Below are 16132 nucleotides of genomic sequence, written 5' to 3'. Positions count from 1 at the left end.
GCACAGCATCTACACTAGCAGTTTGCACATGTTTTAGGTGCAGAAAGGGTTTTACTGTGTTGTTCCAAAAAAAAAACAACCCAAAAAACATGATGAGAACATACCTATTTCAAATATTTAAACTTGAATAAGTTGTATAAATGTGTTTTTAACAATAACATGACAAATGTATTTCATTACCCTTTAGGTCATGGTCTCACTGTCGTACAGGAGTGCACAGCAACAAGGGACACAGATTGTGGTGCTTTACCTGGATACTTCTGCAAAGATCTGACGCATGATACAGGATGTTGAGTGGCACAAAAACATGCACGCTGTGAACCTGGTCACAGGATAAAGACACCAGGTAAGAAAAATTAAAGTCAGACTAGTCTGACAGTGAGCAGCTTTACAGGAACCCTCCCTGACAGGTCAGGCATGTCACTGACTTTAAATACAGCAGATTTATTGAGGAGTGTATGATTATATCAGCACATCATCGGTATTGGTCGATTACTGGCTTTGAAATATAATATCAGAACCAGCCAACGTGTTTCTGCCATTATCAACGACTGATCTACATATTTTTTATTGACAAAGTGCATCCGTTCAACGTCACGGACAGGCCATTGTCCTAGGTGTGAATGTTGATTGTACACTTTACCTTGTATTATAAAGCCAGATGTTAGTGGGTTTTAGTGGGTTTTATGTGCAGTGGGAATGAAGCTTAATTCTGGAACCAGCATATGATGACTCATCAGGCCTCAAAAATACTTAAATTGGCGTTCATTCATTTGTCTTGCTGAACAAAACAAAACAAAACACAAACATAAACAGATTTCATTTTCTGCATTGATCCAGAATCTAATGGAAAAATCCCACAGGCTTTTTTTGATGAGAGAACCAGGGTGACGCTAACTTCTGCCTCGAGAGATTTATCAGTGTGTGATGTTACTGCTTACCACTCTTACTGCTGAGAAGCAGAAGTTTTGATTGTGTGTGTGTGTGTGTGTGTGTGTGTGTGTGTGTGTGTGTGTGTGTGTGTGTGTGTGTGTGTGTAAATAAATAAATGAATTCATTCATTTAATGTATCACTCTGAGAAGGTTTGGAGAATGGCAACACTGAGATGCATTACAAAGGTATGTTTACCCTGATCGTTAAGGGATACTAGTGTGCATGTAAAAACCCTGACGACACTGATCTGAGTCTGATAAATGGTTGATTTTCACCCGCTGTTGCAGTCCAGTGTCGTTAATCTTACTTCTGTGTGTTTCTCTAAGGAACCAGCACAACTGATACAGTGTGTGAACCATGTTATCCTGGCTACTTTTCACCGGGTGGTGTGAACTGTTCAGCTTGGACCACGTAAGACACTGTTCAGGAATTACTTGAAATACTTACTTCAAATTGACCTCTATATTTTTACACTAATTAGATTGTTGATAATGTTGTGTTTTTATGGATTCAGGCAGATGGACAACACCTTCTGGTCAGCATGCGAGAAACAGATTTTTAAAAAAAAGTAACATGATAATGGTTTATTCTGTGTTTTACCAGTTTGAATCAAATCAAATTTGAGAGGAAGAGAGAGCTCTGTTGACAATTCAGCTCCTGATGAAAACCTCTTTTACTCTGAAAAAATTCTTACTAGAATGAGTTTCAGTAGTTTGGAGTCTGCAATCCTCACCATTAGATACAACTAAATAACATTTAAAAAATAAAATAAAATTGCTGTTAGTGTCCTGTTGAAACAGGATCGTGTCTCCCTTTGTGTGCAACAAGCAGGAGATCAAACAGTTCTTTGACAGCAGTGTTGTTGAAAAGCTAAATGCCAGCAAATATGGATTCAAGCAGAACATTTTGCAAGAGAAAAACTTTTTATGAATTTTGGAGATTAATACATCTATATCTATAGCGATATCAGATGATAGATAGATCATTTTTGTATTTTTTTTTTTTATATGACAGTCCAGCCCCCACAGTTCCTGCTGGGAATAATTCTGGCCCTTGGGCAAATGTACTTGAATTATATAAGTGATGTCAGGTGCCTTCTGCTGTCTGCCTGAGTCCATGTAAACGCAACATTAGTAGTTGAGTTTTATGGCTACAATTTTGTCTGTGATGGAACAAATCTTTTCCATCAACAGGAGATTAAACTTTCCCTTTCCCAATCCCCTGGTCTCATTTTAACATTTTAATAAAATGTCACAAAGCACAAGTAACTTTAAACAGTTTTTTTTAGTGATACTTTTACCGTTAATTTGTTAATAGTGCAACATTACACTCAAAATATGTTTTTACTTAAAACATGCAAAGTACTGAAGCTGTCTTTTGTTTCTTTTTCCAACAGATGCTCAGAAACTGAAGTAAAGGTCAAAGATGGAGACGTGATCAGTGATGTTGTCTGTGGAACTGCTTCAAGGGCACATTACTGTTATATACCTCTAATATTGTTAGTTTTACCATTTTTAATTCTTGCTGGGCTTTGTGTCAGAGGTTAGTGCTTGTAATTCTAACTAGAATGAGTTTCAGTAGTTTGGAGTCTGCAATCCTCACCATGAGATGCAACTATATAACATTTAAAAAATAAAATAAAATTGCTGTTAGTGTCCTGTTGAAACAGGATCGTGTCTCCCTTTGTGTGCAACAAGCAGGAGATCAAACAGTTCTTTGACAGCAGTGTTGTTGAAAAGCTAAATGCCAGCAAATATGGATTCAAGCAGAACATTTTGCAAGAGAAAAACTTTTTATGAATTTTGGAGATTAATACATCTATATCTATAGCGATATCAGATGATAGATAGATCATTTTTGTATTTTTTTTTTTTATATGACAGTCCAGCCCCCACAGTTCCTGCTGGGAATAATTCTGGCCCTTGGGCAAATGTACTTGAATTATATAAGTGATGTCAGGTGCCTTCTGCTGTCTGCCTGAGTCCATGTAAACGCAACATTAGTAGTTGAGTTTTATGGCTACAATTTTGTCTGTGATGGAACAAATCTTTTCCATCAACAGGAGATTAAACTTTCCCAATCCCCTGGTCTCATTTTAACATTTTAATAAAATGTCACAAAGCACAAGTAACTTTAAACAGTTTTTTTAGTGATACTTTTACCGTTAATTTGTTAATAGTGCAACATTACACTCAAAATATGTTTTTACTTAAAACATGCAAAGTACTGAAGCTGTCTTTTGTTTCTTTTTCCAACAGATGCTCAGAAACTGAAGTAAAGGTCAAAGATGGAGACGCGATCAGTGATGTTGTCTGTGGAACTGCTTCAAGGGCACATTACTGTTATATACCTCAAATATTGTCAGTTTTAGCATTTTTAATTCTTGCTGGGCTGAGATGCTGCAGATAATATTGGGTATTTGGTAGCCTGATTCAGTGTTGTAGGCAGTAGCATAGCCAGAAATATTCATTTAGGTGGGCCTGTGAGATTTAAGATATGCAAGACCCAAAACTTAAAGGAATCTGCAAACAACCCCGACAGGTTTTACTCTTTATTTTATGGTCTCATTTAAGCAATACTACACAAGAGGGGGTTAAACAGTGGCATGACAGTGATGCAGTTAGAATTTTTAGCACCTCAATGGAGGGATTTTCCACACTGAATAAATAATGCACACAACACAAACATGCCATGTCAGCTCAGTGTTGCTATAAATAAGATGAAAGCAAAATAAAATATTTTTTCAAAGATAAATTTAGGTGCTAGTTATCCACACACTTCACAGGTAGCCCTCTTAAGTCATTGTAAATGACTGAAAATGAATTAGTAGCCAGGTGCCCAGATGATGAGGGATGCAAAGGTATCTGACATCAAAGCTGAACAGTTTCACTGTGATCCCATGTCCATTAACTTCAACATTAAGAAGTCAAAAAGTCAAAACTTTTGGAAAAGATTTGGATGAAATAATTTACAAAATTCAACCCAAATCAGTGCCAATGGACATGCTACATTTGTTTCTTGCGAGATATTACTGAGTTTATAGAGACTTTGTGGTTGTAAGAATGACATTTGTTGCCAAAAAGTATAGAAAAATAAGGCCTATGTATTGTCCTATTTACTTGACCTTAGAGGTAAACGTCAGGATGGGAGATAAGGAACTGAGATACTGTGGGAGAGTGAGAAAATGTGTGTGTGTGTGTGTGTGTGTGTGTGTGCGTGAGAGAGAGAGAGAGAGAGAGAAAATATATTACTGGTTACTGTTGTTGGTACTTGGTTCTATACTTTCTCCTGTAGCCCCCTCAGGACCCCTGGTAGTGTTTGGATCCCAGTTTGGGAACCATTCTTCTAAACGTCTCGACCACATTACAAAATGGATAAAATAAGGGATGTCACAAGAATCAATGCAGATCAATACCAGCATTTTGAAAATGATGCTAATACTAGCGTTTGTACTAATAGAGTGAGGTGCTAATATTACTGAACTCATTACATAAATGCTGGAAAACTTTTAAGTTTGCAAAGCACAATGAGAGCAACTAATCTGTCAGTCTTATTTTTCTATCAAGCAGCCATTGTCCAAAACTCCAGAACATTCTCCAGAACTTTCATCTCTTTGCTTCTGTACTCTTTGCTGTAAGAAAGCTGTGTGTAAGATTTTTAATGTTTTCTACTGTACTGCAGAGGTGAATCACTGTTTGCAAAGGACTGTTCAGTTCTTAATTTGTCTACATTTCTGGTTCCCTAACGTCTCTTTTCTCTAAATAAATCTTTGAATCAAACTGACATCGCTTTGCTCGGGGGCCACTTTTATAAAATGACTTGAGGCCAGGGGCCAGTCGCAGTGGCCCCAAACAAGTTTCTAAAATTTTAGGATGTTTACAGTATTTTAGTTAGTTTTTAGGATATAGGATGTTAAGGACATTTAAAGGGTTTTAGGACATTTCTAGGCTATTAGCATGTTTCTAGGATTTTTGGATGTTTTTAGGATTTTGGGATATATTAGGGATTTGTGTTCTGGATTGTAGGGCATTTCTTGGATTTGAGCACAGTTTAGTACATTTCTAGGATTTAAGGACATTAAGGGCTTAACTGGGACCTCTGTTGGGGTTGCTGGTGATCCTCCACTGGCTTTGTTTTTGATAAATAAGCTCTACTTTGATGCTGTTTCATGCACTCTGGCACCTCATGTATACTGATAGTACAGAAGCAATTCCCAGTGTGAAGCATGTATTATTGGGAATTAGAAAGTGGTTGGGGGGGACACCTGCAACCCAATCGGGGTCCAGATTTGGCCCACAGGCTGTAAGTCGAGTATCAGTGGCTTGGACTTTTACATGTAGACCTTCCAAAGCCTTTATCTCAAATGAAATCAATACAACTTAACCTACTGCTTTTACTAATTATACTATTAATAATGCTATATCAACAGTGATCTAAGTTCTCTGACATGTACTTCACAGCAAAAAAAAGTAGCAAAAAAAACCCCGGAACTCTGTCAACAGACCTTACTTTTTTTTCCTGATCAAAATAATTTACTAAAATGAAATTTGTTTCAAAATCACAACTCCGTGAGCTGTTATTTTATTACTCCTGATAACGCCACCACAGGCATTAATTTCTCAAGACCATATACAAAAACAGTCTTATGGGAAGGAGAGATGTATTGTAGGCTACTAAATTTAGCTCTGAGCTCATTTCCATCTGCAGTTCCTGGGCAGGTAGACACAAACATGAATACAACAAATGCAACTGACACAAACTCAAGATCAAAATTTTACAATAAATATTAAATTCAATCATTGATTCAAACCTGCAGAAACATTTCAGTCATTACACCAAATGCAATATATACATATATAAGTAGTAATTTCACTCAGCCAGCAAAGCTGAAAGTTTTGCAGTGATAAAGGTGCAAAATTGTTCATTACAAAACACCAAACAAACCACTGAGCACAAAACAAAATCCCCAACGTTCAGCATGTTCTATGTACAAAGTATGTATAAATGATGAAGATGATGAATGATGAAAATAATTTTTTCACATCTGTGGTTTGGGGGATTTTTGTGGATATAATAACTGAGTGCGGTGAAGATAAATAATAGAAAATCTACAACAGTGTTATAAGTTAAGAAAGTTACATTACCCTGCTGTCATGTAGCCTTTAAAACTAGAGATGCACAATTATATTGGCATGTCATTGCATCAACAGATATTGGCTTTAAAATCAAACATCAGAATAGGCTAACATGCTCATTACTACAAATATCATGAACCGATATATATTTTTTTAATTTACTGACAAAGTGAACATGCACAAATCATCAATAAATTATATAAAATACATTATAGAGGATAAATTGGTAAAACTTTACACTGGGGGAACAAATTGACTTCATTAAGCTATTACTAATTAAAAAAAATTATTCATCAATAATTTTACTTCTAGGGCTTGGGGACATGTAGAAAATTAAATATTATAATATTTTTCCTAAATACCTCAATAATAATTCTGCAATAATATTTTAGTGTTGTTTATCCAATTACATATTTGATAAATAATCATCAATAATGTGGATACAATGACTGAGTGGGTGAAGACAAATAATAGAGCAGTTAGAACAGTCTTGTAGGTTAAGAAAATTGCATTACCTCACAGTAACACAGCATTTAAAGTAGGTAATAATAATAATACTGGCACATCATCGGTATCTGCAAATACTGGCTTTAAAATCATTTAATCATCATTAAAAAGCATTGAATTTCATGTCTCCATCTGCTGGTGGGCCATCATAAAATGAGTATGCAACTATAATGTTAATTCTACTACAGGGGAGATTTAATGATCACTAAAATTAGGTTAAGAAAAATGTTGATGTATCAGTGTTGGGATTGGTTATCAGCCAAATGGGTTTTTATATGCATTTTGAGTATCGGCAAAAAATCTAATATTGTGCATCCCAATTTAAAACCAAGAGTTAAACTTACACGATTACAAAATCCAGTCTGATTCGACAATATTGATATAATATTGATATATCATAATGCCCCAGCATCAATTCTGTTTTCTGTGCAGCGCCAGATTTTAAATTGAAACATACTGAGGACAGCCATTCAAATATGCATGAAGACATTCTTGTACAAAATGACAAACCTGATAATGGTAAATGTCTCCAGTCGTGTGATTTGAGCCCAACATCCAGAACCGTATGTGTGGAGTGTTATTAGTGGTATTTGGCATGGTTGACTCACATGTTGGGAAACTAAATTCTCATCAGTTTGTGAAGTAAGCCTCTGCAAGAATATCCTCGTAGTTCCAGTATTAAGCTACCATGTTGACATTTGGAAGACAAGTTGGCCGAGGACAAACAAAGAAAGGAGCGCTGTAAAAGAGACTTTATTTGCGAAGTCCTTCAGCAGCACCTCCACTGAGTAATGATCACTGACCTCCAGCGCCTGAACAGAAACCACAGAGGAAACTGTTAACCAACCAGCACACAGCCACTGAGCAGAATTTGGCATTTATTTGCATATTTAACTGTTTTAATTCAGTCTGTTACATGTTTAAACCAACACACACACACACACACACACACACACAGCTGTTACCTGGTCCTCTGTGAGTCGGTACGCTGTTTGGAAGTTGAACGGGCTGGCTGATGAAGGCACAACTGCTCTGGCAAATTGTTCACCGTTCACAACGATCCTGTTGTTTCACACAGAATGGACGGATAAAAATACATGTTTTACTTATGTTTTCTAAATTTTCTCACTCGAATTATAATTGCATTTTAGAAAGTTAGCGCCAGCTCACACCAGAATTTCAACATACACCATATTCAACCCTTAGGGCCCCCTGTAACATACTCATATTGCTCTACACATAAAATGCACTCTTCAAAATCAAGCTTTATAAAATATTAGTGACTGTAGTTATTTTCTCTTTTCATTCGGTTAATTTTTAACCAACATAAGTCCTAATCAAAAATAACAAATATTAATTAATTTTGAGAATTTAACCCTTTAAATGCCAGGTTTTTGTCATGATGTCACTAACTTATTAGATGAAAAAATAAAACAACAAACAAACAACAAAAAAATGAATTATTTTCAATATACTATATGCAAAATAGATTTCTGATCATGACAGCCTTGGATATGTCAATGATTAGTGGCAACATTGATTTATATCTATTATTCTTTGTGCAGTGTCAAAAAGAATTATTTTCAATACACTAAATGCAAATTAGATTATGTTTTTTTTTTTTTACATCACTGATTTGCAGCCACATTGATTGTGACAGCGCACCTAGTGGAATAGCATGTATTTTCTCCATATGCCAAATATGGTAAAAATGACATCATCAGGTGGAAAATAGTAAAAATGAGAAATTCCAAGTCAAAAGCCCAGAGTGACACTAAGAAATAAATCAGTGCATGCTTTATGCTTTGATGGCTGCAGGGTCAAACATTGCAGTTTGAATGGGTTTCAATGGAGCATTTTTTGACCTTAACAGTCTGAATGTAATAATCTAGTTTATACATATTATGTGCTGTTAGGATCCAAAGACAGAGGGATGTCATATGTTACCTTTTGATGTTTTTGTGCTCATTTCTGGCTGTTATAAAAAATAATGCTGGGGCACTCGGGCTTTGGGGAGTCTGGGCCCCTGTGGGTCTGGCGGGAGTGTGAGGTTACCTGTCGTAGGTGCAGGAGGTGGACGATCGTACAGTGGTGTCCGTCTTCTCTGGAATGAGCCAGTAGAGGTTCTTCTCTGTAATCAGCCGCACGTTCTTCCTGTTCTTCTTGGCGAGGTAGCCGCAGTCAGCGTTGAAGTCCCCAAGAAGCATCACATTCTGCTCACACACACACACACACACACACACACACAAACACACAAAAAAGTTTTAACTCTAATTTTGTTAACTGTTTGTTTGTGTTATTTTAACCCTTTGAAACCTGGACAAGTTGACTTGATTTCTTTCAAAAACCATTTCAGCAACATTACTTTTTTGTGCTGCTTTCAGAAGCCTCTCACAAGTGTTTAACCCTTTGAATTCTAAGCAAATTGGTGCAATTCTTTTCAAAAACATGAGCAAAAAGTCATTGAGCTGGTGGTAACGTGGTAAGACATTTTCAAAAATTATTAAATTATAATTATTTAAAAATCTAGGGGAAAACAAATTGGGGGAGTAAACTATATTTATAATTATTAGAATTATATATTCAATTTGATTACAAAATTATGATTTTTAAACACTTCTTTAGGTCATTTCCTTATTTGTTGACTTTATTTTCATTTTTTTTCTTTTTTTCCAACTTATTTTCAGGCAAGTTTCTTGTACATTTTACTACTGTCTTGATTATTTGGGAGGTATTTCTCAGTTGGTGCTCATTGCCTTCTATCCATGGTCTTGAAAGAAAGAAAACCAATTTGCTCAGGTCTCAAAGAATTAAAATTACCTAGAGATAAGCAAAAAAATAAAAAAGAAATTATTCTGTTAAATGATTTTAAATGTATAACTATGATAATTACAAATACAGTTGTCCAGAAAATGTCCCCCCTTTTTAATGTTATTTTTTCTAAACCTACTTATGTCTTGCAATTTGCAGGACATTTCTTGTCAAGTTGGTTATTGCCTTTTTCTCCATGTTTTTGAAAGAAATCAAACTAATTTGCTCAGGTTTCAAAGGGTAAGAAGAAATGTCCCAGAGATACGCAAAAAAACAACTAAAACATTACAAGGAATTTCCTGAAAATTAACAAACAAACAAAAGAGTAAAAAGGTAAGATAACCCAAAAAACCATTAACATTTAAATGAGTCATTAATTGACAAATTAATTATCATATGAGCTTTTACCTCAGTTCTCCACATCCTCTTCACGTGTTGCAAAACGTCATACAGTGCGTCGAGCTCTTTGGTGGTGTTATCTGGAGTGGTGTGCTGAGGTATGAGGACAAACTCCTTTATAGCTGGATACATACAGAGGGGTGGAGGAAGGGGAGGTGTAGGGAAAAGTGTTAATATGCCTTAGCATCACCATGCGTTTCATGATGGGCATCCTGAGTGTCAGAAAACTCACCTGTCTTTGGAGCTTTGAAACGGACGACAAAAGGCTCTCTGGCAAAAGCGTCAACATCTCCTGGTTTGTTATCTGGGTACTGATACTGTCCGGTGACTGACACTGTATTCGTCCTGCACATAGTCACACAAACGTAGCACAGTTTTAACATCACTGCCTGTATTTAGGCCATCTTAGTCTTGGTTGCACTGATGCCATGATCCTTCTCGACGCCAGCTTTGACTACCTTTATTTTTTCACTTTCTATATTGTTCCTTAGTTTGCTTGCTTATCTTGTACACACTTTGCTGCTGTAACAATGCGAATTTTGCCACTGTGGGACTGATAAAGGACTCTCTTCTCATATCGTACCGTACCTTACCTTATCGCCACTTACATAAACTACAATATTTGCATGTAATATTACATGCTATCTTAAATTATTTTTACCATTATTATTACTGTGCATCTCCCCCTCTCTCTGTCTCTTTTTCTCCCTCTCTTTTCTCTCTCTCTTTTACGGAGCTCCGTACTCTTTCCTTTATATCATTTTGTCATTTACTGTAATTTAATATTTTTTTTTACTACATCTATTGTGCGTCTGTCTGTCCTGGAGGAGGGATCCCTCCTCAGCTGCTCTTCCTGAGGTTCTGCCATTTTTTTCCCCGTTATGTTTTTTTTTTTGGAGACTTTTCCCTTAGTCAGTGTGAGGGTCTAAGATCAGAGGGATGTCATATGCTGTAAAGCCCTCTGAGGCAAATTGTGAATTGCTGTCATGGGCTTTATAAATTTGATAACTTTTAACAATTTAACATTTTGATAAAAAGCTCTGCAAAGTAGCCCAAGTGTTCAGGCTTAGCTCACCTGTAGACAAACACGTACTGCTCCTGGTAGGAAGAGGACCTGCCCAGTCTCTCACTGGACACGGTGTCATACACATGTTGAGTGTCATACCTGAGTATGGAAGAGAGGATGGTTACAGCTGTTGGTATTTGTATGTCAGTGTGTGTGATGACAGCTGTGTTGCACTGATGACTGTGCAGCTGCTCGTGCTCTCTGTGTTTGTGTGTGCATGAAGCAAGTGATAAGTTACCTGTTAAGGCGGTCGACCAGCTGCGGTATTGCTTTTTCTTTAGCGTCTCTCACTTCCTGAAGCAAACACACGTCACAACGAGTGATGATCTGGAACACATAACACAGCGATGATGAGGTTATTTGCATTGGAACACACAAAAGGCACTGTTGCATTTTGGGTATGAGGGTACTATGTTATTGCTTGATAATACCATGTTTATGTGCTTAGCTGTGTGTTAACCCTTAGGGACTGTTTGGTGCATTTTACGTGATTTTCATTCTTCATTTTTTTGATAATTTTGACTGTGTGTACATTTTGGCAAGATTGTATATTATTGTTTAATCTTGAAATTTCTAGCTCAGCTCCGACAATAAGTCTAAAATACTGGAAACTAAATTGTTACATTCAGAAGTGCAAAAAGCGTGCAACTGAAACCCATTCAAACTGGTATTTTTTCATCCCACAGCCATCAAAGCATAAAAACATGCATTGTATTATTTCTGGGTGTCATTCTGGGCTTTTACCTTGGAATTTGTCATTTTTACTATTTTCCACCTGATGGGGCCATTTCATTTATTTATTTATACCATGTTTGACATATGATGAAAATACATTCTATTCAGTGTTGCTGCAAAACACTGACACATCTTTTTTTGAAAAAAAGTTTGTGGATTTTTTTCACCTAAAAACATAGTGGCATCATGACAAAAACCTGGCGTTTAAAGGGTTAAAATTCTGAAAAATTAATGAATTTCTGATATTTATGATTAAGATTGATATTGGTTAAAAAAATAAACTCAATGAAAGTAGAAAATCATAGTTATGAATAATGTTGTTTTATAGATTTATTTTGAAGTGAGTGATATGAGTGTGTGTAATATTGATTATATTATAAATATTTGGTGGCCCCTAAGGGTTGCTGTGTTCACATGGAATTCAGCAGACAGTAGAAACTGTATGTCATTTTAGTAAATGAGAGGAGGACGGTAAAATTGGGCTGGCAGAGAACACCAGCAACAGCAATGGTAGTTATAATTGCTGTCCAAATTTTAACTTTTTGCCACCCTCTGGAACAGAATTTTTAACTGAGTATTGCATGGTGTCTCTTTCTTTCTTTCCATTAATGCTCGCATAACACGTCTACATCACCTTATTGGAAATAATGACAGCTAGTGCAGTGGCTGCGATAGAAATAAAGTTGCTCATGTTTTGAACATCCATCACCATGCTTCTTGGAATGTTATTGGCAGAGGAGAAGTCGCAGAACATCACTCAATGGAAATACAGTCATCTCACAATTGTACGTTATTGACATTTCGAAAATATCGCTTAAGTTTTGCACAAATCTATAATGAAAACCTGCCAGCTGATTAAAACTGCCTCTACTTATACTAAACCTTTACTGGTACAGATAAAGGTAATTGGAAGGTGAAACTATAAATCTAAACTGATAATGGAAGGGAATACAAGAAAAGAAAACATTTGCCCACTGATGTGAAACACAGAGGTAATATCTTGGCCAAATCCACTTGACTTTTTCTTACCCTGGCAAGAATGTGCATGACATTGTTCTTCTTGGTCTTGGATTCCCCAAAATGATGGAGGTTAAAGGCACAGATTCTAAAATCTGAACCCCCTTTCACTTCACACACACCCAAGAGGAAGGAGAGTAGGAGGAGGGAAAAAGACCTCATGGCTCAGAGCTGCAAGAGACAGTAACCATGTGAAGAAAACACGCAAAATTGGATTTGACATAATCAAATATTCCATCAGAAAGAAATGCAGGGTAGCTGAGGACAAACACATCACTCCATACAACACATATACACAGACTCTCACATACTCATTCTTTAGTTTCCAGATATGACACACATCCATACATGTACATGTATGGATGTGTATCATATGTATGTACATGTATAATCATCAAATGTTGCCAATATAGGTTTCCATAATTTGGAAAGTCAAAAAAATACTGTCTGAAAGTACCCAGACCTATCCATCCCAAACCAAAGTCCACTCTGGGTATGTTTAATGGTTGACAAGCTGTAATTGTTGGAATGAGGTCAGTGAAAGAAAAAGGTAGTTACTGTTGTGAAGTCATTATTCCACTGAGTTAATGGATAGACATGCCTTTGTTGGTCTGCCAACAGGAGGTATTACTGTGGATAAAAAATGGAGACTATTATGAATAAGGGTTGAGATTTTTCCTTTGAAATGTAAAGCTGTTTGTTGTTGGATTTTGATTTGGATGGCTAGGTTAGGGTTGGGACAAGATGCAATTTCGTTTGTAAATTTCTGAGTGGTGGCTGAATTAAGCAAAAAAATGAACACATTCTATGGTAAACACACAATCAAAATATGTCCTGGAGTACTGCAGACTTAATAGGTGTGCGTGGATGTATTGTAAGAGCTGGATACTGGACTCTAATTAAAATTGCTAACCAAACACAATGGCCAAAAAAACTTGCCTAGCTTCTGGATCAATATGCTCTCATCCCAAGTTGTCACATGTTGTCACTTTGCAGTGGACTTCCGCATCTACATATTACGCTCTAGGACTCTTTTCTGCATCTGCTGTTTACGTTTCAGGATGCTGCGACCATGATGTCAACACAAGCACATGGGGGGATGATACTGCATGTCGGTATGTTTAGGCAACAAAAGCAGATGGCAACCAATGCCAGGACATCAAAAAATTCACATGCTGCCACTGGAGCTTAGGATTAGGCAACAAGACAAAAGAAGCACATGGTTAGGTGTAGAAAAAAACATCACATTCAAACAGGAGGCAAACACCAATGTCCCGAATGAAAGTCTGGGAGTTGTTGGATCCATCCATCGCCCCTCCCACCCAACCTATAGGGTCCTTCCAGCCACTGGAGGCCATATAATATCCCAACAATCAGTTTGCTCTGGCCACGTGCTATGGTGACATCCAGCAGCACATCACGTGGACACAAAAAGTGGCTTTTAGCATTGCAATCTTATGCCAAAAGCACTGCAAAAGCGGTGGTATTTGATGACTTTCCAGCCAGCCCCACCCACCTGTTGCTTCTCAGGCCCACAGACTTTACATTGAGATGATTTCACACACTAACAAGTTTGCTTCTAACCTTGGTTTCCCAATCTATCATAATGAAGAGGGTAAAAGTTAAAAGCTACTGTGAGTGGAGACTACAGCAAATGACAGCAAAATGCGGAACTGTATCCAGCTTGCTTAATACACATGTGGTGCCCACACACTGTCATCTGAGCAGTCACTGCTATCTTTTAAACCCAGACAACCAGAAGTTGAGGCCACATAGGCCTGATAATAAAATGAATTAGCTTAGCTTTTAATGAAGAAGTTAAATTAAAACTAGGCTATTTTAGATCAATGTAATAAGGATTCTGTTGTGCATTATGTGTTCTGAGTTCAAACATTAACTGCAGAGTAAATCCTTTATGCCTCTGATCTTCCTGTTTCTCAGCACTTCCTGTAGAGCTTCATAAAAAACATCTTTATGATAATTATTTAAAAAAAATAAAACATTTTTCCCTAGCTTTTTTTCAAAATAACTTTCCAAATCCGCTAATTTCCTTCACTTTACTGGACATTTTTTGCTCATTGTCTTTTTAGCTTTGTTTTCAAAAGAAATCAAAACAATTTTCACAAGTTTTAGAGGTTTAAATGCTTGTGAAAGGCATCTGAATGCAGCACAAGAAAACTGATGTGGAGAGAAAACAGGGTTGTAATTTTCAGATGTCTCTGGGTATTATTGTATTCTAAACTGATAAGTCATGAGTGTGTGTTTAGCTGGTTAAGTGGTTGGTTTTCAGACGGATTTCTCTGACTGTTGTTGCTAGGCCAGTTGTTAACGGGTTAAACTTAGTATACTGTACTAGTCATGTTTTATTTAATGAGATTTGGAATGATTCTAAACACACTTGTCATGAGAAAAGCCCACTCAGTGCTATCACTAGTCTGAACGTCTGTTGGCCAGAAACAAAGATAAGAGAACTTGTTTCATCATGACACACACACACACACACACACACACACACACACACACACACACACACACACACACACACACCACACACACACGCACACACACGCACACACACACACACACACACACACACACACACACAAATACAGCCTTTTGTTGTTCACCCAGCTGTTACCGTGAGAATAGAGAGCTGTGGCAGGTCAAAGGGCAGAATACTGCTGCTCAGAATCAGCGGTAAAGAAAATATGATGTCATGGTAAACATGGGGAAATTCATCGCCATCAGCTGCAATAGCATGCCTATGACAGGTTTACATCACTTTACACAACATATGTGTCTAATTACAAGGTTAAACTTGATCCTGTGCTGCCTGCATGTATTGTTCATGTGAAGTACAAGGAAAGCTGTTGAAATATGGGTTGTGTACACACTTAGAAACGCCTGATAAAAATACTCCTCTGCTTAATCCCCTGTCAAACACTGAACACAATCACAGTGAGGCATGTTTTGTTTGTAGTACTCTCTCGATCTCTCTCTCCGTCTCAAAACACACACACACGCACGAATATTCAGACATGTCACATTACAAGTCACAACAAGACTTTTATCCTTGACTCAAAGAATAAAGTTAAGTCAGAGTACAGCAACAGTGACTTACCAGGTTTAAGTTCTGGACTTGTTTCTTTTCCCTCTCCAGTGAAACTCGAAGCTGGTCTAGCCACTGTGTTTCCTGTGGGAGGGACTTCTCAGCCCACTGGTCTAACTGCAGGCTACAGCACACCGGCAAGAGAGTTTCTTCATCAATAAGTCAAAAGAGATATATAATAATAATAGTAATAATAATGATAATAATAATAATAACTTATATTTTATATATATATATATGTATGTATATGTATTTTTCTACTTTACTTGCTGTGTCTCTTTTATTACAATTTTAGATTTAGATCCTCCTCCAGGCTGTAATGACTGAGTGGCACATACAGAGAAGGGTAGGGCTATAAATAACACTTGACTATTGATTGAATCAGGAGTGTAAAAAAAATTATTACAGAAAATAAACAA

At 36.9% G+C, this 16132-nt stretch overlaps 1 protein-coding gene across 1 annotated transcript; it reads right to left on the bottom strand.

Moving 5' to 3' along the window:
• Positions 1–5480: 5480 nt before the first annotated feature.
• Positions 5481–15788, bottom strand: dnase1l1 (deoxyribonuclease I-like 1). Its single transcript, XM_042491633.1, has 9 exons — positions 15726–15788; positions 12617–12775; positions 11091–11179; positions 10862–10951; positions 10019–10131; positions 9796–9908; positions 8632–8789; positions 7542–7638; positions 5481–7388 (listed from the first exon to the last, which is right to left on the bottom strand). The coding sequence occupies exons 2-9, from the start codon at positions 12764–12766 to the stop codon at positions 7260–7262; spliced, it is 939 nt and encodes a 312-aa protein (XP_042347567.1). The 5' UTR covers positions 12767–12775; positions 15726–15788; the 3' UTR covers positions 5481–7259.
• Positions 15789–16132: the final 344 nt, after the last annotated feature.

This window comes from Plectropomus leopardus, chromosome 8, assembly GCF_008729295.1.
Source record: "Plectropomus leopardus isolate mb chromosome 8, YSFRI_Pleo_2.0, whole genome shotgun sequence".
Lineage (NCBI taxonomy): Eukaryota > Metazoa > Chordata > Actinopteri > Perciformes > Serranidae > Plectropomus > Plectropomus leopardus.
Note: the sequence above shows the minus strand (reverse complement) of the source record. Positions and strands in the feature narration are given on the sequence as shown.

Coding starts and splice junctions, on each gene's coding strand:
- dnase1l1 (XM_042491633.1), bottom strand. CDS start 12,766: ATGAGGTCTTTTTCCCTCCTCCTACTCTCCTTCCTCTTGGGTGTGTGT. Junction 10,952..11,090: donor CTGGTCGACCGCCTTAACAG/GTAACTTATCAC, acceptor TTCCATACTCAG/GTATGACACTCAACATGTGT. Junction 8,790..9,795: donor AGAGGATGTGGAGAACTGAG/GTAAAAGCTCAT, acceptor GTGTGTGAGCAG/AATGTGATGCTTCTTGGGGA.